The sequence below is a fragment of the Rhinolophus sinicus genome, chromosome 8 (assembly GCF_057876585.1).
Source record: "Rhinolophus sinicus isolate RSI-liver-muscle chromosome 8, RSI-T2T, whole genome shotgun sequence".
Taxonomy (NCBI): Eukaryota; Metazoa; Chordata; class Mammalia; order Chiroptera; family Rhinolophidae; genus Rhinolophus; species Rhinolophus sinicus.
In genome coordinates, this window is record NC_142508.1 from 7,823,781 (window position 1) to 7,848,665 (window position 24,885).

Sequence of the window (24,885 nt, forward strand, 5' to 3'; positions counted from 1 at the left end):
CACCTTCCTAGCCTTTCACTGCAGACTGAGGCCTCACCACACCGCCAACTTGCAAAATCCTTTCTTTCCCTTTAATATGGAGAGGGAGGGAGGGCAGGAAAGGGGCAGAGGGCAGGGGAAGGAAGCCTCCAGAGGGTTGCGTTGAGTGTGCAGAGCACGAGGGGCCAAGATGGAGACTGGCTCCCGTCTCCCATGTCCCTCCTTGGACCTGTGTCCGGGGCTGGGTTCTAAGCATTGTCAGTTCACAGCTTCCTGCCAGGGCCTCAGACCTCCACTGAGCCTGGCTGCCTCAGGTGCTGCTGAAGGAGCTGGATGTTGTGTAGTAGCTTCTTCTGGTGGCCAGCGAGAGTGATGCCCAGGGCAGGCAGGTCTCTGGGGGGAAGCAGTGGATTAAAGCTGGGCCAGCAGCTCCAACATCCCAGGCTCCCCCGGCCCGTCTCTCCCTGCTTACTCCAGGCTGAGCTGAGCCACGTCACTGAAGGTGCAGAGACCAAACCTGGAGAAGTTGTCCTGATAGCACTCCAGTCCGATGGCCGAAAGCCAGGCCTGCGGTGAGTCCAGAGAAGGAAAGTCCAGGGCCACAGGGTTCAGAAGGGCCTGAGATGGTCTAAGGGGGGAGGGGCCGGCAGGTCAAAGTCCCCTCTTTCTTCTAGCCCCCCATTCCTCCGTTTTCTTTTTGGTTTGCATCTACCCTCCCTGGCTTTCCCAGGCTCCAGCCCTAAGCTCCAGACCTGTCCTGGGGGCTCCCGCCAGCCTGCAGAGTGTCTGGCTTGCGGATCATCTTGTCAAATGCAGCCACCAGCTGGTCAAAGTGAGGCCGCTGGATACGGTCCTTCTGCCAAGTGTCCAGCATAAGTAGATGTAGTCCAGGAGGACAGCCTGGAGGCGGGGGCAGCCGGAAGTCCTGCTCTATTGCATTTAGCACCTGGGAGTTGGAGGAAGAATATGGTGAGGGGAAGCTATTGCAAGTGGAAGGGAGTATATTGTTAGGTAAGAGGGTGGGCTGGGATCAGGGGGAGCATGAGGTTACAGTGGGGAAAGAGCTTAAAAATACAGGAAACAGCCATGAGATCTTAGGGTGGGAATGGATTAGTGAATGGAGGTCTCAGAATGTGTGAGTCTATGAGGCTGGAGGGTTGGAGGGATCGCGGGTGGGGAATCACCAATGTCTAGGTCAAGAGCTCACCTCCTGGTCACTCATGTCCCAGTAGGGCCGTTCTCCATAACTCATCACTTCCCACATCACGATCCCAAAGCTCCAGACATCACTGGATGTTGTATGTTTTCCGTGGGCAATGACCTCTGGGGCTGCCCAGCGAAGCATACAACCTGGGCCCTGAGGGGTAGGGTCAAAAGTAACAATAGCGAGAATCCCAGCGATAGTCACATTTATTGAGCAACTACTTTGTGCTCAGACGTGAGTCAAGGGTTTCACATCAAGCACCTCTCTGAATCCTCATAACAACCCTGTAGGGTAGATATTATCTCCAATAATAGATGCAGAAGCTGAGGCACAGGGAAATGTGAATGTGGGCAAAGTCAGAACTTGGGGGACACGGTCAGGATTTGTACTCAGCTTCTCCGACTGGAGTGTATGGTCATTAGGGGAATTGCAGGAGATGGCTCTAGGTTTTGGGGGGTCTCCTGCCTTCCCCAGTTCCTGAAATCCTTCCATGTCCCCCTGGCTTCTATCCTGGATGGAGCACAGGTGAGCTCCAGTCCTTCAGACACAATGATATGCCACCTGAGGTCCCCACCCCAGGTTCCGGTTCACCTTCCAGCACCTGATGAAGGATGCAGAGCCCCTGGGGTTGTGTTCTCACCTGAGGGCTATGGCCAAGACGGGCTACTTTGCACACCAGGTGGCTGTTCACCAGCACGCTGTGGGCAGAGAGCGCGCGGTGGACGAAGGTGAAGCTGGACAGGTACTGCATGGCAGCAGCCACTCCCCGCTGCATGGCCACCAGCTGCAGGCTGCTGAACTGGCCCTCCCGCTGCTGAGGGGCAGGGGTCAGAGGTCAGCAACGGGGTGGGGAACCTGGACGCATGTACAGCAGACATTAGCATGAAAGGGCGAGGGGATCTGGGACTCAGAAAATGGTCTGGGAATGAAGGCTGAAGACCACCGAGGGTGGGCGGGAGGGAGCGAAGATACAGGGCCATGCGTCTGGAATACCTGAGAAGCACGCTTTACCAGACCCCAGGGCCTCCTCCTTCCCCCAGATGGGACTCACCCTGAGGAAGCTGTCCAGGGGGCCCAGCTCCATGAGCTCTGTCAGCACCATCAGGGGCCGGCTCTTGGTGACCACGCCCTCCAGCCGCAGGATATTGGGATGCTGGAACTGACCCAGCAATGCGGCCTGGCCTAGAAAGGTCATCTGTAGGCTCTCGGCACCTCCGGTCCACAGGGCCTGGATGGCCACAGCCTGCTCCCGCCGTCCCCGGGGCTGCAGCCGGCCCCTGCGCACTTCTCCAAAAGAGCCTGGGAGGACAGGTGTAGGCTGGGGGTGGGTGGTGGTCAAGGAAGGACCATGGGCTCATGGTATCCGGCCATGTTTACAAGGAATGCTGCTCAGCCCTCCCTTTGCCCCCACAATACCTGCCCCAATGACCTCCTCGATCTTGATATATGCAGGGTCTACCTCCCGGGCAAATTCTCGGATGGCCTGGCAGGGGTCCTCGTATGTGGATGGGTCGATGTAATACTTCACCCCAAGCCCTGTAGGTGTATGGTGTGCGTTAGGAGGGTGTGGCACAAGGCTGGACTGCCCACACACCACAGGCATGCCCTCTTACTTGCGAAGACGGTGCCAAGGAGCTCCCCTCAACCTTGGGGGATCCCAGCCTCGCCTGGTGTGCTCTTGGCCCGAGCCCCCAGCTTTTGTCTGTGTACCCCCCCACCCCAACCGCCTCACCTGGGCTGCTGTACTGTTGCAGTTGCTCTGTGTAGCCTGTCTGACGCCGCTTCCTGAGGGACAAACCAGTGTCCTGGAATGACACTCCCATTTCCTCCCCCTTCTGCCCCCCACACAGGCTGCTGTCTAGCCAGGGATTTGCACAGTGAGGGATACCAGGCCGGGTCCCTCCTTCCCACCCCCACATGGGCCTGGGGAAGGGGCTGGGTGGTGGGGGTTTCTCCAGCAGCCTTGGAGCTGCCAGGACTGGAGGTCATGAGACAGAGTGATGGGAGGGGGCATGGCGGGAAGGGGCTCACCTCTGGAAGACAATAGCTAGGACGGTGATGGCCGCCAGCAGGAGGAAGGCCAAGGCCCCCAGGATGGACCCAATCACCAAGGAGAGGCGCTCCGGAAGCTGGGCAGACAGCTCACCTGAGGAACCAGCCACCCAGGATCACAGGAGGGCAAGGCCTTGCATGAGCACCCACCCACCCATCCACAGAGCCAACAGTCAGTGCTCAGCAACTCGGTCTCTCCGCAGAGTCTCTACTCTGGAGGGTTCTGGGAGAGGGTGCAAGGCCTGGAAGGCCCCTGGGCCTCTCCTCACGACTCCAGTGTCTCCTGGTCCATCCAGGCTTCCTCTCACCTTGAGGCAGCGTCTGGAAGTAGACCTTGCCCCCGTAAGGGCCGTGGCCTGAAGCGGTCCTCGCCCGCACCTGGAAGCCATAGATGTGGCCAGGGCTTAGCTGCGTCACAGTTGCCGTGTTGGTCTCGCTGGTCAGGGTGAAGGAGTGGGATTCGTCTTCTGCCTGGGGGTGACAGCCACTCACTCCCTGCCAGCAGGTCCCAGCCCTTCACCCCTGCTCCTACCCCTGACTGCTTCCGGGACCTCCCACCTTGTGCAGGCCTACTGGGCACCTCTCCTGATCCCCACCTCTAGCCCCACTGTACGGCCCTGCAAGCTCCCCCCAGCCCCGCTGGGCTGTCCCATCCCCCCACCTGGTCATAGTAGCGCAGCTGATAGTCCAGGATATTCCCGTTGGTCTGGTCTGGCTGCGGCCAGGACACCGTGATGCTGTTGGGTGCCCGGCTTACCTGGTGCACCACGGGGACTGCAGAGGGAACTGAAGTTGGGGGTTAGTAGGGGGTTTCCGGGGACCAGGAGGCAGGAGAGGGGGAGGGGCCCTAAGGAGGCGAGGTAAGGCCTCAGGCGGAGGAAAAGGCTCACCCGCGTGGCTGGTGCTGACATTAATGGCTGCAGCCTGGGGAGGGTCGGGGCTGAGCTCTGACACCCCGTTGACAGCCTGCACCTCCAAGATGTAGGGTACGTGTGCCCGAAGTCCCCCGACTAACACTCGGCTCTCCGTCAGGCCCCTCTGGCGGGGGTCGAAGTGCACCTCATCCCTGCAGCGGCGGCAAGCGCCCCCGCTCCGGGGCTCCTGGGGGCTTCCACACTCCTTGCACACGACGTTGAAGAGCAGGTCCCCTCGGCCCCCCAGCTCCTGGGGCAGGCGCCAGTGCAGCATGAGTGCTGAGCCTTGCACCTCGAACCAAAGCTCCCGGGGAGCCGAAGGCGGGCCTGGGGAGACGGGCGGGTGCGAGGAGAAACGGCCACGAACAAGGGAGTTAATAGAGTAGGAGTGATTGCGGAAGGGAGGGGACAGAAAGAAAGGGGTGGAGCCAGGAAGCCGAGGAGACAAGGCGCGAGGCAGGTGAGTCAGGGACGGATGGGGGAGGACGCCAAGAACTCAAGGCCCCACTCCCAGCCTTGTTTCTACCTCTGGGGCAGGTGGGGGACTCACCAGTGCAGGGGGCCTCTGGGGGGTCGGAACTGGCCCGGTAGAAGCCCCCAAGGCAGGGGCACATGGGGGCCGCAGGGTAGGAGGCGTGGCTGCGGGCAGGGCACGGTGAGCAGGGGGCATTCCCAGACAAGGCCTTGTAGGAACCCTCAGGGCAAGCTGAGGAACAGAGTGGAGGCTTGGCTCACTCCCCCCACCCTCCCCTGAGCCCCACACAACTCACAAAGGGTGAGTTCCTCATTTCTTCCCTGGATGCAATCCTCACCTGTCTCTTCCCTCTTCCCCTCCCTCGGGCAGAGATTAGTCTGCCATTTCACTGGGGGTGGAATTGCATTTCCACTGATGGAAAAAGTGAGGTGGGCGGGGGCTACGGGCAGGTCAAGCACCAGATGTAGGTGTCTGTAGGCTTGATTGCATAACCTCCCTCTGCAGAATCTGTCTCCTTAGCCCAAAGCCAGACCCAGTGCCTTCTGCCTGCCTCCCAGTCTCACCTGCCCTGGGACGACCCCCACCCCAAAGACAGGGCAAGTGCGGACAAAGGACCGAATCCCAAGATCACCCAGGAGTTCAACTCCTTTTGATGCCCTTCACTTCTCATGCCTGCAGCAGCCCTAAGAGCGTCAGCGATGGCTGTGGAAGTCTGCAGAAGGTTTTAGAAATTTCAGATGAGTGGATGAGAGCAACTTTGTGTGCTTTAGGAAATCAATCTGGAAAGAACAGGAGTCCATTCCTAAAATAGCTTATTCCTGACCTTTTGGGGATAAAACTGAAGCTTGGGGTGTGCAGGAAAGGAGCCCTAAGGTCGAGGCAGGTGGGCAGATCCAGACCAAGAGCAAGGAGATGGGCTCTCACCTTGGCAGGCCTTGTCTCCACGCGCAGGCTGGTGCCCGGGCTGGCAGCGGCAGCCCCCGACGGCTACCATCCACTTGCCCTCCCCGTTGCAGTGCAGCCTGGGGGAGCTGCTCCCTGCCTGGCCCCCACCTCCATCGTCCTCTGGCTCTGCATGAGCCACACAGGTGCCCACGGCTGCCACCAGGGAGGCACCCCCGGCGCCACTGGCCTGTGTCTCAGGGAAGGAGGCGAAAGTGCGGAGCACAGAGGGGCAGGCGTGGGAGAAGAGCTTGACGGCCACAAGAGCCAAACAGGCCCCAGTATCCTGGAAGGCCACATAGAAGCCCCGCTGGGTCAGGGGGCCAAAGCTTCGCTCTTTGACGTTCAGCTGCAGCCCAGCCCGAGGCCCAGGCCCCCCATGGGGCCCCACGGCCCAGGCCGAGGTGGCAGGGAAGCTCTCATCTGCTGCAATGGTGTCCACCTTGGTCCAGTGTTTGAGATGCCAGGCTGAAAGGCTGTCGGGGCTGTCGGGCTCCTCGGCTTGCCGGTAGTAAAGCGTGAAGGTCTCCCGGCAGGTGCCCCCTGCCACACCCAGGCTGGAGCATGCCCGCACGGAGAAGTGGAGGCGGATGTGTGCCCTCTGGGCACCTCGCCGCTCCACAAAGTGTGTCTGCAGCCAGTTGTCTTGCCCGGTGCCTGGTGGGGCCCCTGCCACGTGGCAGGCCTCAAAGGTCCGCGTCAGGCGTCTCTGGTCGTCCAGAACGCTCACTTCATCCCACTGCAGGGAGGGCAGGGCCAGGAGACTATGTTAGCTGCTCAGGGCTTGGAGGGTGCAGGAAGTTGGGGGGGGGGGCGGGCATATCTCTTCCACTGAGATTTAAAATTAATGACGTGCAGAGCAGGGTGAGGATACCCCCCAAAATCCTGTTCCTCTGGAGGGAAGGATTGTTATTCCATTAGTCCCTACCCAGGGTTTCCTTCCTAAATTCTACAGTCTAGGGAGCAGGGTGAGGGAGGGGCGATGGGTTCAGAAATGCAAGAGTGGCACTCACCCCACCTGGTGGGTAGGTGAGCCAGCCAATCTCAGACGTCTCTCCAGTGGTGTCCAGCAATACCTCTGCCCAGAGATAAGAAGGGGCATGAAATGGCCAAGGCGCCCGCCAGGTCTGCTAGCCCCCACCCCGTTCCCATGAAGAAGAAAGAATTTCCCTCCCTGGTCTATGTAATTCACCAGCAGGAGCACGGCTGTCCATGGAGAGCCTTTCTCTGAAACCGTCCTCACTCCTTTTCCCCTTTTGATGTCTTCACTCTTCTGCCTTTTCTGAATCATTCCCATTTCCCACCCATGTTGGGTTTCTACAGGCAGGTGGTGGTTCTCTGGTGCCCTCTCCCTCTTACCTTCCAGTGCCAGAACGGACGACACCAGGATGAATACCCAGAGACTGCACACCATGCCCACCACTCCGCTCCCTGACCGGGCAGCACCCTCAGCAGCCATGGGGCATCTTCAGGGCTCCCACCATTGCTCTGACCACCACCCTGCTCCCAGGCAGGGCGGCTGCTTCACAAGATTGGGGCCTGCACCAAGCTTGCTTCCTAGGGAGACACAGGACCAGAAGTTGCTGGCGGAAGGTAAATGCATTGCTTCATAGATGGCCCAGGCTCCAAAACCTGACCCTGTGCCTCCTGTTATAGCTCGCAAACTGTCTCAGCACCAACTGTGGGGTGACAGCCAAGAGGGCCCTGACTCTCTCCTGGCCTGTGCCAAGTCCACCATCTTGGAGGGCCATGGGCAGGGTTGCTCCCTCCCTACATTTGTTCCTCATGACCCTTTCTCTAGAGCACAGGGCAGTTAGTTCTGGGCCAATCTTACCCTTTTCTTCTGGAAGGAGCTATTCTAATTCTTTCTCTTTATTTACTCACTTCTTTTCCTCCTACAGCCACCTGTATTGAAAATCGGGAGCTTCTTATTAAAAGCAAGTAGGTTAAAAGCTACTCCTTCCCCGGGGACACATGATTCCCCTTTCCCCAACACCCCTGGACACTCTAGACATTTCAGAGAGGCAGTGAAGCAAGAGGGGCTGCAGAAGGAGAGCTGTGGGTTATGACGAAAGGGTGGGTGCAAGAACAGACGCAAAGAACATAGGTGTAAAGATTCCATCTGAGGAAGAGTCAGTATTGAGAAGGGAGAGAGCTATGTAGGTCTGGCATACCTACATTTCAGGAACAAAGGTCCTCGCTCCACAAGGGGCACATTTTTTTTCCTGGGGCTTACAGAAAAATAAATGTATGTCTTAAATAGATGCAAAGATGCTTCTCGATTGCTCACCAGGAAAGGAAGTCATGTTGCAACACACAGTGACATGCTATTTTGTCCTATGAGATTAATAATGCAGTGGGTTAGAGAAGGTGTGGAAACATAGGCTCTCTTACATTCACTGTGCTTACAAGTTCAAATTGGTACATCTTTTTGGAGGGACAACTGGTGATGTCTGTCTAGCAGCTTCACTTCTAAGAATATGTCCTTTGGGTACCGTGTACTTGGATCTGTTTGCACAGATGTTCAAACAAGGATATTCACTGTAAAATTATTTGTAAAGGAAAAGACTGTAAAGTAACTATTCATCGTTAGGAAGATAGTTTATAGGGCTGTAGAGTACAGCATAGGGACAATAGTCAATAATATTATAATAACTATGTATGGTGTCAGATGGGTACTGAACTTATGGGAGCATCACTTCGTAAGGTATATAAATGTCTAACCACGATGTTGTACACCTGGAACTAATATGATATTGTATGTCAAGTGTAATTGAAAAATATTTTTAAATTATAAAAAAGAAATTTAGCCCTATTCTTTTTGAAGGCACAACCATCAAAAGGAATAGGGCTACTGTTTATGCACTGAAAATAATTTCCGAATGAAAGTCCAGTGCAGAACAGTGTAAGGCATGTTCCTGATTGGTTATTTAAGGACACACATATCCATACTCATGTGTGGGTCATTATGATGGGTAGATAAAACCTGGGAAAAAGGTGAAGGGACAGGACGGGAGCTGGTGCAAAGAAGGTTCACTGTCAGTGTAGTCCCTTTAATTTTTGTATTTTAAAAATCTTGGATATTTAATTGAGACCTCTAAAAAATTGCTTTGAATCTGTAGATAATTAACTGTTTAGTAAAATGAATCGAAATGGTATTCATGCTCCCAAAATGATTTCTCCAACTATGTAATAAGCTATCCTTTTATATAAAATGCCCCCGAGCCTTTAAAAGTAAGTAAAGCCTGCAGGCTACAAGCACGTGACTGGGAGGCATGGCTACCTCACGGTCACAGGGACAACAAACAGGCTCAGTCCTCCTTTTGCTCCTTGGTCTAGAGATTAGTGGTGACCTATCTCTTTCCTGGTGACTGAGCCTCAAAAGTCCGTTGCGTGGTCAAGAGCAGCAGATCGCATTTATTTCTGTTGGGAAGAAAACAAGCGGCATGTTGCTCAAAAGGCACAGGACTGAGAGTAAAAGAGAAAGGAAAAAAAGAAAGAAAGCAAGCCAGTTGAAAGTTGGAACCCTTTTCCTTCTGGAGACAGTTGAAAATGACACATTTCACAGTGAAGCTACAATCAACCTATTAAACTATATTTAACTTCGATGAATATGAAAATCATGATTTGATTTCTACTAATGTATTTTTTTCCTGGTAATGCTGGCTATATTGTAAGATGAAGCCTTCAGTGTTATCTCCACGTGATTACCACGAAAAGATACCGTTTCTGCATCTGTATGGGTTGACGTGAGGTGGGTCTCTGCCTACTAGCCACTGACATTTACCTTTCATGCTTCTAGAACCCTATTTGGGAAACAGAGAGTTCAACTTAGGGCATATGGAGGCAGGAAAAAAACATTTCCAAATCATCACATGGTACCCCTTAAACTCACACAATGTGATATGTCAACTATATCTCAATAAAGCTGGGGGGGGGGCGGGGATAAAGCATTTCCATAGGGCAAATCATTCCTAAGAAACATAGGTTCTTTGCTAATACTGTCCCAAATGCTACTAGAATGATTCACAGATTAAATACATGCTTCCAAGAGACACAGGGAGATCATGAAGTGAAAAGCACAGCCCCATCACCAAGGACTGTTTAATAAATATCCCGATGTAATTCACATTGTAGGTGCACCCCCAAAGTCTCAATGGCTTAACTTAGAGACATGCCTGATACACCAAAGCTGACCAGATTCTGTCCAGAGCTAGAGTCTTTAGGAGCGTGCTTATCAAGAACTGAAAATGCCAGCACAAAGTCTTGAAACAATGAAGACTATTATACCATTGGCCCAGCAGACATTCTTTAAAATAGCCTCTTTCAGTCAAAGCATGGATGGATTCCGGAATCTGTACAAGGGAGAAACTATTAAGCATTGTGTTTTCCTAAAGTGACAACTAGACAAATGATCATGGAGAAGGAATAATAAACATTTTAGATACCTGTCAATGAATTGTTGGAAGGGCAGCAAAATATGAGAGAGAAGATGCACTGCAGATCATATCAGCGGTGCAGTAATGGAACATTCTAGAAGATGAGGATTGGCAAAGCATTAGCTTTGATGACCTACAATACAAGTAGCACCGTGGCTTGTGGCTGTTATAGGGCGTGCACGCATAGCTTTAGCAGGCATCTCAATGACAACATGAAGCTGGCCTCTCTCCAGAAGTTCCAGAAAAGAGCAATTATGAAAGTTAAAGCCACTCGGCTTCTGTTGTCAAGAGGAATCAGAAAGAAAAGAATAAAATGGAGACATTGCCTGTGGATTGGCACTTCAGCAATTTTCAAAAATTTTACTAAGAACAAAGATATTCATTAAAAAGAAATGGTTGAAGACCATAAAGTACCCAGAAATGTATGTTTGCTGTTTGATGAAGACATATTTTAGATTCGGATCCAGAAGACTGAAGGTTATAAACAGGTTTCTTCAGAAAAAAATTGTGGCTGAGTAAGAGGAGGCAGTTAGGTCCCGTTCTCACTCATCAAATGAACCAGATACATTCAAATCTTTTTGTCATAGAAAGAATCTGAGTGTATCTCTACGGCTAAAATAAAAATATGGAAAGAAGAAACTTTATTAAGCTATGAAAGAAATTTCTGTCAACTAATTCCTACCACTGCAGATTCTTTTGAAATGAGTTTCAAAGGCAGAAATATAAGTGACAAGAACAGAGCTACGCCACACACATGTCTGAAACACTAAACAAGCAGGACTTAGAACTTATTTTCAAAGATGCCTTCAGTGGCTGAGGACTAGGGACATCTTCCGGCATTTGGTCCAGGAGTGCACTCTGGGAGTAGCCAAACCCATCCCTACGTCCACATCCACATCGAGGGAGAAAGGCCTCTGCAAAGCAGGGTCCCTTGCTCTTCTTTGTGGCCTGCTTGAGATTCCTCTATCTTTTCCAACTCGTGAAAGGAATTGGCAAGTGTTTAGAAATCCTCCAACCCATGAAAGAGCAGAAAACTTAATCAGGAAAACTGTCAAATTTCAGATGTGTACATGCTTTTAAAATATAAAACACCAGAAGCAGCAGAAATGTGGATGTAAAAGGATAGCTCAGAAAATGAGACTGATTAGACAAACTTTTCTACGACAAAAATTGCATTCTATGATTTCCCTTTTTTTTTCTCTGCTCCTTTTCTGGATGTATCATTTTGTATCTTCTTTATACAGTTGAGACACATCTACAAGCCTGTTACATTTCTTTGGTTTACAAAAATATGACAGTTTCTTAGGCATCAGGATTGTATTTTGTTTTCAGAAACTGGCAAAGATTAAAGATGTGTGGAATCGCAGCTTACAAATCACAGCTTATGAGTTTAGTTACCTATAAAAATGCAAGATTTAAAAATAAGTAAATCTGTAAGAATTTCAAAAGTTCACTGTGCTCAAATCGAAATGCTAAATATGATCATTTTTATGAACAAACCAAGCTGACGTAATATAGTTTATGAACCACAATCCACAGAGTGAATTTCTAAAAAGTAAATAATATAAGCCAAATAAGCTTGGAAGGAAGTATAGCAGAAATATCTCAGGCCATTAAAATTGGTTACTATAAGAGATAGAAATGCAGGAATGAGGAGCAAGGTATTAACTTTGTCTTACACATATTTAAATTGTTTTTCTTGTTACAGTGAGCATATCTTATTTTTTATAATTACTAATCTTTACAAGCTTTTAAAATTACTCATCTTTAAAAATAGAAACAAAAAAATGGAAATATTTATAAAACTTCGACTAGTATAGCATGTATTCAAAATATCTAGAAATTTTCATTTATAAGAAGAAAGCAGAGATGGAGAGGTAGTAGTTGATGGAAATCAAATGAGCAAAATATTGTCAACCATAAATGCAAAATAACTTTTATCCCTGGATTTTCTTTAAGCTTCTCTCCTAAGAAGTTCAAGTTGTCTCACTGATAACATCATGTTTCTTTTACAGGATGTCAAGCACAGAAGTGTGACTTCAAAGGGAAAGAGGAGACCAGAGGGGACTGGACACCCGGAACACACACAGGAGGGGCAGTGCTGCAAACTGAGCCCAGACAGGAACATTCAATGAGGCAAAGTAGGTGGTGGGGGACAAGGGGCGCGGGAAGGTCCCAAGGGCAAAGGGGCTGATGGTTTTATGTCTGGTGTGGTTGCTGAGCTGGTCCTCACACCTGTTAGCCACAGGATCAGTGTGGGAGGGGTCAGGACCACAGGCCCTGCCCTCTGTCCTGTTCTGCAGCTGTTAAACGCCCAGGAAATTCCAGTATAATCCTTGCTCAGCTTAATGCTGCAGCCTCTCCCCTTTAATCTTCACCTTGGACATGGTCTCAGAAGCTGTCTCCTGGAGCTCTGGCCTCCTGCCTTGAAAAAGATCCCACTGGCCTTTACAGGGGCATCCAGAGCAGACAGTGAGGAGGTGGCTGTCCTCTGGCGCTTTAGCTCCTTTGCCTGGCTGGAGACGATAATTTGTGGATTACCTTGTAGAAGACACTCCTGTATCCCGTGAGGCCTCCAGCCCCTGAGAATGTATCCCGGAGTACACAGATGCTATCAAATGTGCCTCCCTCCCACTGTAGAACTGGGGGAGGCTCTTAAGATACAGGCAGCGTCTGGGTTTAGCCCGACCGCCACTTAGAATGAGCCATTCTGGCTGTGCACTGACTGGGGACATGCGTGGCTCTGGAAGAGAGCATAAGGGAGGGTGTTGGGGCAGTCGGTACATGTGCACAAAGGATGAGTAAGTGGAAGATGGTGGAAGACAGCCCATGAGTGCCAGGACCATACCTGGGAGAGCAAGTATGAGAGTGTGAGGGAGTGTATATGAGGTGAGATGGGTGTGGAGCAGGACGGTGGATGCTGGGAGGTGTGTGTGCAAGCATGCACCTCCGTGCAGAACACAAATGGTCCTCGGACACCCATGAGCCCTCACCCTGGGTCTGTCCGACTCCACCCCTGGTCTGCCTGTGAACTGCTCTCTACCCTACAAATTGCTTCTGCAGAAACACCTGGACTGGGAGGGGGAGGTAAGCAGGGAAGTCAAGGAAGGCTGCAAAAGCCCCCAAACCCTGCCACCCCCACCCACTCAGTGAGGAGTGCTGTGTGGACAGGGCCCAGGGCCTAGCTCAGGAGATGGTGATGAGCTCGGGGAGAGCAGCTGGCCTGGGGGAGGAATGGTCCTGCCCTTCCCATTCTCAGCCCATCACTGCCTGTTGTTCCCCAGCATCCTGGTGACACAGCCATCTTCTTGCATCCTGAATGAACCAATAGACTTCAAAGGAGTCCTCCTCCCTAGGCCACTAGGTAGGTACAGAGAAGCCCCCACCCTAATCTTCCTGGGACAAAAAGGGCCATTGCCCTGAAGGAGCCCAGTGGCCCCTCTGAACAGTACTCAGTGTGTCTCAATCCCCCAGTGCCCCATTACTTGGACAGTTTCCCTGCAGTGCCCACAGTCCCACGGCCCCTTTCCCACTGAACGGGCTTCTCCCCTTCCAGAGCCTGAGTCAAGTTCCCCTGGCGATGGAGGACCTGGCCCAGGTTAACTGATTGGGAACAGGCCCAGCCTCTTCTCCCCACGGGCACTGCCAGGGACATTACAACATCGGCAATGCTGGGCTCTCGCCAGCTCCCCCAGGGAAGGGAGGAGAGAGGGTACCAGACAGCCAAGATTGGTGGGTGGGGGTGTGGGGCCGCCAGGGCCAAGCTCCCAGACGGAACGAGAGGGGGCGGGGCTGGGGCAGCAGCAAGCAGTAGACTTTGGTGCAACTTGGGGAGCACGAACCAAGCCTTCCCGCCACCCCCAGGCTTACCTGTGGTGATGGGGGTGGGGAGCAGGAGAGCTGTGGAAGCTGGGGGCAGGGGTGGGATTAACCTCCTTGCTTCCCCAGCTCCACCAAAATTGGAGAGATGCTACTGGCGGGGTGGGCAACCCTCTTCAGAAGGCTGGGAGCCTGGCCTCGGCAAGGGACCCCTATAGCAGGACCGCCGAGGGGTGTCTCTGCAAACAGTGGGGATCCAAGCAGCAAGTGTAATGGGGGTGTCAAGGAGGCTGCTCGGAGGGGACGGCGGAGCCAGGAGGGCCAGGTCCACACCCCTCACGAACCCCGCTCTCGCCCTGGAGGGGTACTCGGCACTACCCCAGAATGCCCCCTAGGATCTGCAGAGGCCCTGTCTGGAGGGCCCCACGACTTTTGCAAACCTTAATCCCTCTGTCCCCAGGCACACCGCCCCCCCACTCTCCAACACGCCTGCAACCCCAGGGCTCCCCTTACCGTCGGCCACAGGTTCGCAGGTCTGCGCCCCCCGAGGCCCCGCAATCGCCCGGCGCCGCCCACGTCTCTGCTCGGGTGCGGTGACCCAGCTCCCCGCTGCCCAGGTCCTCCCGCGCCACGAGTCTCTGGGGCTCCCGGGCGGTGGCTGGCGGCCGGAGCTGCTCTGGAGGCGGGGCGCCGGAGATAGTCCGGGGACCGCGTCGCGCTCTCCGTCGCCGCGCTGGGTCGCGGATCCCGCCGCCCGCGGCTCTGCTCCGGAGCGGCTGCTGGAGCGATCGCAGCCCGGCCCGCCCCTCCGCGTCCCTCCCAGCCCGGCCCGCCCCTCTCCGGCCCCCGCGGCCGCCCTCGCTCTCCCCTCTTCCGGGGAACCGAGCCCGCCTTCCCGGCCCAGACGGCGAGAGCGCGGGGAGAGTGAGGTGGCGGCGCGGGGCGGAGGGACGTGGGCACGGAGGGTGGCACGCGCGAGGGGCCTGGAGAAGGCGGGGATCCGAGTGCCTGGGAGATGCGTTTAAAACCCCTGGCATGAGCGCGGGCTCAGGACCCCGGGAGAGCAAGAGGTGCCCAGAGCGGGGCGGGGCAGGACAGCAGCCGGCCCAGACATCCGCGCCCTCTCCCCTCCTTGCTTTTCGGCTTCAACTCTAGGAACTAAACCCACTGTTTTAGTTACTCTGGTTTGAACTCAGGTGGGCGTGAGCTGAGAAAAAAAAGGAAAAGCAGGGGGTGGAGAGAAAGACAAACTGAGAAATCGCGCAGGGTACTGGGATGGTGGGGGTGCAGAGGCAGCAAAGAAGGGGGCGTCTGGGGATGAAAGTGTCTCTGATCTAGCGTTCAACTCTTCTCCCTGTTCGTGACCTTGGATCTTTGTCATCGTTGGGGTTTCAGACTCCACCCTCCCCAAAGGGCAGGGAAGCCTGGGTACCCACTAGGAGGGGAAGTCCTGAGGTCGGTGCCTGGCTTTGCATGGCCCGGGCAAGTCGCTGCACCTCTGCGTGCCGCCTTTCTGGCCTGCTCCCCAGAGAGAACCGCCCCCACAGGAATTAGAGGCGGTGGAAGGGACTCAGCGGGTGCCTGGAAGGAAGGATTGAGGAACGACGGGGGCGTAGCGAGGCAAGATGTTTCCGCCCACCCCTAGTCTCTGCTCAAAGCCGGGGCAGGATTGGGGGTCTATTGTTCGCGTCCTACTGCGCTCAGCTGGAGCGTTCCCACGAGGTGTTGCTACCACCTGCTGGTTCTTTCTGGGAACACAGCCACCTGGTGGAATTCCCTCTGGCTTTTTCTTCACACTCCCCCTATCACCCTGGCCCATCTTACTCTCCAAAGTCCTTCATTTAGTCAAGACACGTTTATTAAAGGACTAGCTGCAAATGGGCTGATCCATACTGGTACTTAGGGAGCCTTCGGAAACCGAGGAAAATTGTGAAAGAGATCTGTGAGCCAACAAACACGATAAACAAAACAATGAAACTCATTAGGAGGCACCTGGGAGAAACAAACAGGCGTTAATGAATTGGCTGAATGAGTGATATAGGGGAAGATAAAGGCGGCTGAACAAGTCCACACTTGGCAAGGAGGCTGTTCGCTCCCAATATCTGGAGTTAATTAATAAACCTAATGATGTTGGATGATTCTGCCTTTGGACATCTTAATAAGTCCATTTGCACTGGTGAGTCTAATGATACTTTGTTTCTTTTATTTGCTCTGAGACTCAGTGGTAGAGAATTGGCTTCATTTCCAAATCAGTTATCTCCAAGGCTTTCACAGACTTTTGTGAAACCTGAATTTACATTACATACGGTATTATATAACTTGTGGTCCTAGATGTATTAGCAATAGGATGATTGCCAGAAAGCTATGGGTATATTGAGACTATTTTTAAAGCATATATAATTTATGTTAAAAAATTAAAGTATCGACCAAACCAAAACATAGAAGTTATTAATACTTTATAAAATCCAGAAATTCCAGTAGTGATTTGCAACACATCATGTATTGACATGATAGTAAAAATATCTCTACTCCTTTCTAATGTCTGACATATCTCATTGTTTGCACTACCCATTACGTGCCTATAATATATTAAGTTTTTGTTATTAGAGACTTGTGTAATTAGTTATTTTTCTTTGGTTAATAAAATTTGAGAGGCATCCAGCCCTCAAAGAAAGCTGCATTGTCCTCTGGAGGGAAAGAGGTTTAAACTTGTGATTATAATTGGCTCTGTATCATAATTTCTTACGCATTATCAAACTGAATTTTAAAGGTAGGTGGATAGCACAGAATGCATTGTGATGTTATGCTTCCTGCCATCTGCAGCTGTTAAAAAGCAAAGGAATGAATTCCTTTTGAAAGTGGAACATAAATCTTCATTATAATCAGTGCCTGGCACGTATTAGGCATTTAGAGGTGGTTTAGAGTAAGTGAATAAAAATAATAGTATTTAAACTTGTTCTGTGCTGAAGGACAGGACTTAATAAAGTTTGTGGTCCACGAAATTCATTGTCTTGGGACACACCCACCTATAATGTAAATTTGGAACCAAAAGAGGCTCCCTAGTGGAAAACTCCAGGTGCTTTGGGATGGCTCTGATTGGCTCTTCTCCTCCTCATCTTTATTTTGTTTTCGTTTTTTCCTGTGTTTTGCCTCTTTCTTGGGCTTTTCTCTCTTCAGCATCAGTCACTCCCCAAGGATACACCATGTCTTCTTCCGTATTTCCCTTTAGAACAGCTAATGCAAGCTGATGTTATTATAAACAAGAAACTTTATAAGTAATTTCAGTGCGAAGAATTCTAGTAAAAAGCAATAAAGGAATTTGCTTTATTGCCCCAGACCTCTTGTTCCAAAACATTAATTATAGCTCTAGATACACAAACCCACAGGGGCCAGGCCCTTCCCGGAACTGTCTGGAGGCCCTATGGCCTCCCGGTGCTATACTTCCCCAAAGCTGGAGGCTGGTCTCAAAATATTTTATCCAATAAAAGTTCCCAATGCCCATTTATACAACTGAATCTTCCCCCCCCCCCCGCCCCCATTGTTTAGAAGCTTCTGGAGTGTGCTAGGGTTCTCCCACAGTAGTGGCTTGTTTTGAGGACAACGCTCGATTTGTAGATGAATGGTGATTGATCCTGAATGCTCGGTGGATATGAGCAATCTTCACAGTTTACCACGAGAGCCTTCGCTTTGACATGACGTTAACCAAGCAATAAGAAAAAGACGTTTGGGAGTATTAGTGCACAGAGAGAAAGAAGAGGGCTCCTTTGTCATAACAGAATGCGTTGTCAGTTAGAGATTGATGTCAGCTGCGTGCAACAGAAAAGTTGTACAGCAGTGTGTTAAACAAATTGTGCAATCCAGGAATGTCATGGAAGCCCCAAGTCCACAAGACTTAGGTTTCCGTCCCTCCTTCTTTAGGATGAGGCCTTGTTCTCAGGTTCTCAGCCTGTCAGCCTGAGCTCCAGATGTAATGTCTATTAGTTTCAGTCAAGAAAAAGATGGGCACAGAATGAAGGGCATGGATTCAGCTGAGTTAACACCCCTTAAAGAACCTTTCTGGAAGCTCCACCCAGTAACATATCCTTAGATATTTAGGCCAAGACTGTGTCACATGATACTCCCTCCCTGTGAGGGACTGGGAAATGCAGGTTGCACTGAGCAAAATTAAAGTTCAGTTAGTAAGAGGAGAGAAAGAATATTCCAGAGGCAACCAGCAGCCTCTGCCACAAATTACCTAGCACGATCACAATGACCTACATCTTTTCCTGCAATCTATGAGGATGAAGGCTTTTCACAGGACATCCTTACCAGTATTTCCACCGCCCCACACCATCATCTTTAATACATGTTTTTAATGTGCAAAGATGATTCCTAGGGAGTCAGTGGAGTGAATGGAAACGCTAAAAGCCTCCTCTCACTAAAATAACTATGATGTCAACTCAAGAAAAATAACAATCCTTCTGCAGTTACTCATATCAACAATAAGGGTTGAAAAGATTCTAGATCTTTCTAGGACTTTGGCAGGACAGGGTTGATAGTGACCCATACCACTCTACTTTTTCCCTGGACTGTGCTGGGTCTGCTCCCTTCACATGCAGACAGGAGATGCGATGATGTGCTACATGGAACAGGTGGTCCCACAACCGGCTCTTCTGTCACACGCAGCATGTGTTCCATCTCTGGTCCCAGATAGTGTTCTCTGAAAACATCTACATTCCCCCAGACAGGAAGGGTGACCTGCCTTACTCCAAGGTCTGCCTCTAGCTCTAGATGTGGCTCGATCATTTCCTGGTTCTCGGCCTGCCGGGTATTTCCTTGTTTTAGTCTCTCTCTCTCTCTCTCTCTCTCTCTCTCTCTCTCTCTCTCTCTCTCTCTCTCTCTCGTTCTCCATTCATATAGGATTCTGGAATCTATCCCATCAGACCTGTAAGCACCAATATCAAAGGGAACAAGTCAATATCAAGAACAAGGAAGCAACAGCAACAAAACTTGAGCTCTTTAAAAAATCTGATTGTGTGTTCATCACCCAGAGTCAGTTCTCCTTCCATCACCATATATTCGATTTATAGATGATGTAATACAGAATTGTACACCTGAAATCTATGTAATTTTACTAACAATTGTCACCTCAATAAATTTAATAAAAAAAAAAAATCGGAGGCACAGTGGAAATAGAGTAAAGACACAAGAGTTTAAAGGAAAAGTTCCACTTTATATTCTTAGTGAGTCAAAAACAGATACGGAAACTATTTATAAAGGTTGGGGGATAAAAGGGAGTGAAAAAAAACAAGAAAAGCACAATGGCCATAACAAAACCTTAGTCGTGCAGAAAGAAAAAAATGACAAAACTCCAGGAAAAATAAACCGGTGAAATATATCATGAACCTGGGAAAGATATTTAAGATGTGAGACATGCATAGATTATTTTTTTAAATAACAAAGTAGGTAAAAGTCTGGACAATACAATAGGGAATTCTAACCTTAAAATGACAATAACTCCAGAAAGAAGACAGATCAAATACACAAAAATAAAAAATAAAAAGGCAAAATTAAAGAAATTTATTTTATCATCTGGCCCATATTAAGTACTCAAAAAATACTCATTAAATGGTTGAGCTAACTAAAAGAAAAGTCAGGAGACTGAAAATTTAGAGATTTTGTCATCTTCTAAGAAAAACTGATAAGCAGAAATCAATGCCAAGATATAGTCTGGTAAAAGTTTTACAGTCATTGCTGTGTAAGTTTACAAATAACACACAGTTTACTTTTAATAAGAGTTAAAAACACATTCGTATTTCTTCTCTGGGGCACTGATTAATAAATAATGCCCTCAGGGTTTTCAGAAGAAAATGATAAAACACTATTGACCAGCTTCTGGAAAAGCGTCTCAACTCTTCTCCTTGGCTACCCCAAATGTTGAGGCTGAGAAGCTGAATAATTGCCCTCCTAGCCTTTCTCACAGTTAGGAGTGGATACCAGACTTAATTTTATTGCACCAGAAGACAATAGATTTCTGTTGGGGGAGCTTCTGGAATTCTGATAAAAAGATACAGATAAAAAGATACTATCTCCTTTGTCTTGCTTTGTAATCATACCTTGGACATTGTACTGGTTTCTTATCAATGACACACACACACACACAAACAAGAAAAACCCATCGTAGTGGCTGAAAACAACACAAATGTCATAAGTCCGAAATGTGTCTAAGTAGGCTCAAAAAATCAAGGTGTAGACAGAATTGCGGATCCTTTTGGAAGCTCCAGGGAGAACTATTTTCCTTTCTTTTCTAGTGCGACCTCTAGAGGCCACCGCATTCCTTAACTGATAGCCAGCAATATTGACTTCTGCTCCCTCTTCCACTTATAAGGACCCTTGTGATTAGACTGGGCCCCCCCCCCCCCCCCCCCAGATAATCCAGGATGATCTCTCCCTCTCAGGGTCAGTTCAGTAGCAACCTTAATTTCCCCTTACCACGTAAACTAACACAACAGATTCCAAGGATGAGGAGGTGGCCATCTTTGGGGACCATTATTCTGCCGACCACAGGCTTGTAGGCCATATTGGCAGCTGAGCCAAAGCCAGCAACTACATACACTTCTTGTTACGTGAGAAAAATAAACACCTGGAACTGTGATTTTTGTTTTGTTTTGTTACCTGCAGCTTCATACTTCCCTATTGGAGATAGACTCAAATATTATCTCCCCAGCCAAGGGCTTATTCTTTGCAAAAGGCAAGATGAGGTCATTCTCAGAGCTGCAAACTCTTAGAGCATTCATCACTCAAGTCTGTTTTCCAGCAAGACACAGTACAAACGTTCTCTGAACAATTAAGAGATGAATAAGCAATTGCATTCTTTATTAGGGAAGTTGCGATTGAGGAAAATTGGTTATAATCACGGAAACTATCTAAAATTGTAGGATAAATAAAATAAAAAAACAAAATGCAAGCCTGCAAATTACTAAGAAATAAAAAGAGGAAAATTAAGTAATTGAAGGTAATTGTGGAAACAAAAGTAACATACTCAATGTAAATATAAAATGAAAGTCTTTTTTTTTCTAATGAAGATTTTATTTTATTTACTTTTTTTAAAGGAAATTTTAAACTTCAGATTAGTACAATGCAAAATACGAAAGGAAAATAGCAAAGATGAGCATGTCATCAGTAGTACCGTCTTTGACTTCCATGAAAGGAAATCAATAGTTATTGTTGGCATAATTGGGTAAAAAGAATTTCAATGTTTTAAGATAATCCTGTAAGATTATCTTTAAAATAGGGTGTTAACCTTATAAATCATAGATAAAAGCAAATAGATATAGTCGATTGCTCCAAAGGCAAAATAGATAAAAGATAACAAGAAAGCATTAAAATAGAGAAAGTGTAATTAAAGTGACAGATGTAAAACGGGGTACAATGTCTTAATGAGCATAATAGTCTAGAATAATTTCTATGGTAAGTCAGTAGCATAAGTATGTTGTGAAATTTCTTCATGTAGCAAGTAACAAAAAGGCTCACATTTCATAATATACTTAAATGAATTGTCTTTTGCATTTCTAGATATGCTTGTATAAATGACACAGTATTTGGGGGACAGTTGACCTTTTAGTTTCTTACATAAAAATGGGACCATCAGTGACTGTACAAAATAACACTGCTAAAATTAAATATGTAACTTTGAAATATTTAAACGTGGAGTTTAAATAGTCATACACATACATAAATACGAACACATCCACATACAATTGGAAGGAGAAAATTGCCACCTCTCTTCCTCTTCTACCTGTCTTTCTCCCTGTACCTTCACAACCCAAGGAGAAATGGGAAGATGATGTTGACATATCTACAAAATTGATTAGGCGCTTACGAGCGGTACTTTCAAAGCTTCACCTGAGTCTTTGTGTAGCTAAAGCAGCAATCATGAAAAGGGATGAAACTTAGAAATGAGCTCGCTTTTTATTTATTATTAACCCAAGGGAATGTGGTATGAAAGTGGGAGATGATTTTTAAAAATCATGGATTATCACATTTAAATTCAACAAAAATATAGGCTTAAAGGTTTTAATCACTTTAAATGAAAACATGAAACGGTTTATTTCCATATTGGAAATCAGAGTAAATTTCTTAACTGGATCATGTTCATTCATTCCATTCAAAGTAGATTAATGAAGTAGAGACATTTGACAGATAATGTAAGATGTTAAATAAAACTAGTATAAATTACAGAAATTTCCCATGTTAACTCTCATTACATTCTTTCTGACAACACTAATTTCCTCCTTTTCTCTCCACAAACCTTTTAATTGCCTAGAAGAAGCTTTTCTAACACTGTTCTTTATAATAGTGTAATTACTAATTTTATTATGGGCAAGGTGGGCTTCACTAATTAAATAATTAGGTTCTTCCTCCTTATGGTAATTTAGTTCTGTACTATCCATGAGAATTAATGTTTGACCTTGTGAGTTGTGCTTTTCTGAATCACTGCTACCAGCTGGATACTAGAAGAAAAACGGCATATTTATAACTCTCACTGGTTGCAAGATGAAGAAAGAGAATGGGTTTAATCCCACCATATATTATTCTGCTGGAGACCCCAGAGTAAAGTAAATAATTCAGTATCTCCCCCAACAGAGATTTTAAATATCAGATGAATGTAATGCAGCATGTATAAGATAAACAGAAGAATGAGATTATGCTACATTCTTGAAAAGAAAGTCAATACTTACTATGGCTCAAACGCATCTTTCTACTTAGAGGGATTTCTCTCTCTTTTGTCATCTAGGTAACTTCTGTTCATTCTTAAAATCTCAGCTCACAGTCCAGATATAGACCTTCACATATTTGGTCAATTGATTTTTTGACAAATGTGCCAAGACCATTGAGTGGGGAAAGGGCAGTCTTTTCAACAAAAGATACTGGAAAACCTGGATATCTACAAGCAAAATACTGAAGTTGGATTCTTACATTACACACGAAAACTAACTCAAAATGGGTCAAAGACCTACTCCTAGAAAAAAGCTTTGGGGAAAATCTTCATGACCTTGGATTTGGCAATGATTTCATGGACATGCACCAAAGCACAGGCACCAAAAGAAAAAAATAGGTATGGACTTAATCAAAATTAAGAACTTTATTTATCAATGAATACTATCAAGAAACCAAAAAGACAACCCACAGAATGGGAGAAATTATTTGTAAATTATATATCTGATAAGTGATTAAAATCCAGAATATATATATTTAAACAACAACAACAACAAAACTTCTAAAACTCAACAACAGAAACCAAACAACCCAACTCAAAAATGGATGAGGGAATTGAATAGACGTTTCTCCAAAGAAGATATACAAATGTCCACTAAGCACATGCAAAAATGCTCAACATCATTTTTGTCATTAGGGAAATGCACATCAAAACCACAACGAGATACCACCTGACGCTTACTAGAATGGCTATAATTTTTTTAAAATGGAAAATAACAAATGTTAGTGAGGATGTGGAGAAATTGGAACTCCCATGTATTGCTGGTAGGAATGCAAAATGGTGCAGCTACTATAGAGAACAGTTTGATAGTTTTCTCAAAAGTTAAACATAAAATGACCACATGACCCATCAATCTCACTCCTAGGTATGTATCCAAAAGAATTGAAAGCAGAGACTGGAACAGATGTGTGTACACCCATGTTCATAGCAGCATTACTCACAATAGCCAACAGGTGAGAACAACCCAAGTGTCCATCAACAGATGAATGGATAAAAAAAAATGTGGTGTATACATATAACGGAATGTTATTCAGCCAGAAAAAGGAATGACATTTTGATACATGCTACAACATGGATGGACCTTGAAAATGTTATGCTTAGTAAAATAAGCCAGATGTAGAAGAGCAAATAATGCATAATTCCAGTTTTATGAGGTAGCTAGAATAAGCAAATTCACAGAAACAGGAAATAGAATAGAGGTCACCAGGCGCTGGGAGGGAGGGAGGGTTATTGTCTAATAGAAACAGAGTTTTCATTGGGGAAGATGAAAATGTTTTGGGTATAGACAGTGGTTCACAGTATTGTGAACATATTAAATATCACTAAATTGTGGTTAAAATGATAAATATTAAGTTATGTATATTTTACCAAAAGGAAAAAAAGTCTCAGCTCACAGGTGGCTATTTCGGGGAAACCTTCTGAAATACTCACAGAAGACTGCTTTTTCTTTCATCATATTTATCTTAGTTTGTAAATATGTATATATTTTGTGTGGTTTATGAGGAATGTCTTTCTCTTCCCCCAGACTCTCTGCTCCATAATGATTTCCATGTCAGGTTTGCTTATGTATTTTCCAACAGTGTCTAGCCCATTGAAATCATTTGGTATTCAAGTTTTTATTGAATTAATTTTTCCAATATTAAGGAAACCAAAATACAACCTTGAGCTTCACCCACATTGCAATGTCTAAATGTTTCCTAGCCATGATGTTTATAGAGTTGACTAATTTTAATAGGTCATTTAAAAATATAATTTAGCAAATGTGGCATGACTAGGCCACACACAAATAGATAGAGAAACAAATCTAATTATTCTATTGTTACAGCATGTAATTATCCATGGTCAAATTATAGATTGTAGAAAGGATAATTGTTTCTAATGGTCTCCAAGAGCCATCATTTTCTTTAATTTGAATCTGGTAGGAATTAAGTGAGGTAGCTGATTAGAAAGGGTACAGCGACACATTTTGATTTTAGGTAATTCATTCTGAAGACTAATAATCATGGTAAATAAACAAACTTGTCTATGAGAATCTACATATTTTGTAGGCGGCTGCAGATAACTAGCAGAGTGGGTTAGTATTATGGACTTTTATATCTAATAATTTGCAATAACTTTTTGTGCAATTGCTAATAAATAGTCCAAACGGTGAACAAAATAAAAAGAGTGAGATTTGCTCCTAGCTTTCTTTTTCTTATTTTTCTCATTTGACTAGAAAGTTTAAGATTTTAGGATAGCTTCTTCAGTGAATACTTTAGATTCTGAATACCCAGAAGAATATTGGCAAATTTTTATTCTGTAAG

At 47.3% G+C, this 24,885-nt stretch overlaps 2 protein-coding genes across 5 annotated transcripts in view; one reads left to right on the forward strand and one right to left on the reverse strand.

Annotated features, from left to right (window-relative positions):
- Positions 1-45: 45 nt before the first annotated feature.
- Positions 46-14,601, reverse strand: EPHB6 (EPH receptor B6). Of its 4 annotated transcripts, none has more exons than XM_088799865.1 (17): positions 14,338-14,601; positions 6,926-7,123; positions 6,580-6,644; positions 5,549-6,305; positions 4,700-4,855; positions 4,126-4,476; positions 3,897-4,021; positions 3,544-3,613; positions 3,215-3,329; positions 2,916-2,968; positions 2,600-2,719; positions 2,235-2,482; positions 1,824-1,997; positions 1,187-1,336; positions 732-925; positions 452-607; positions 46-372 (listed from the first exon to the last, which is right to left on the reverse strand). In XM_088799865.1, exons 2-17 carry the CDS (start codon positions 7,023-7,025, stop codon positions 264-266), a joined length of 2,943 nt encoding a protein of 980 aa, XP_088655991.1. In that variant the 5' UTR covers positions 7,026-7,123; positions 14,338-14,601; the 3' UTR covers positions 46-263. The 4 variants fall into 4 exon arrangements, with proteins under 4 accessions (XP_088655991.1, XP_088655990.1, XP_019570925.3 ...); XM_088799864.1 differs by having other exon boundaries at positions 497-607; positions 3,544-3,706; positions 14,338-14,471; XM_019715366.3 differs by having other exon boundaries at positions 3,544-3,706; positions 14,338-14,471.
- A 509-nt stretch (positions 14,602-15,110) lies between these two features.
- LOC141567572 (C-type lectin domain family 2 member L-like) overlaps positions 15,111-24,885 on the forward strand; it is a 209,848-nt gene continuing 200,073 nt past the window's right edge. The window contains exon 1 of the mRNA XM_088799870.1: positions 15,111-16,000. The gene's annotated coding sequence lies outside the window, so the exon portion shown is untranslated. The remainder of the gene's footprint in view (positions 16,001-24,885) is intronic.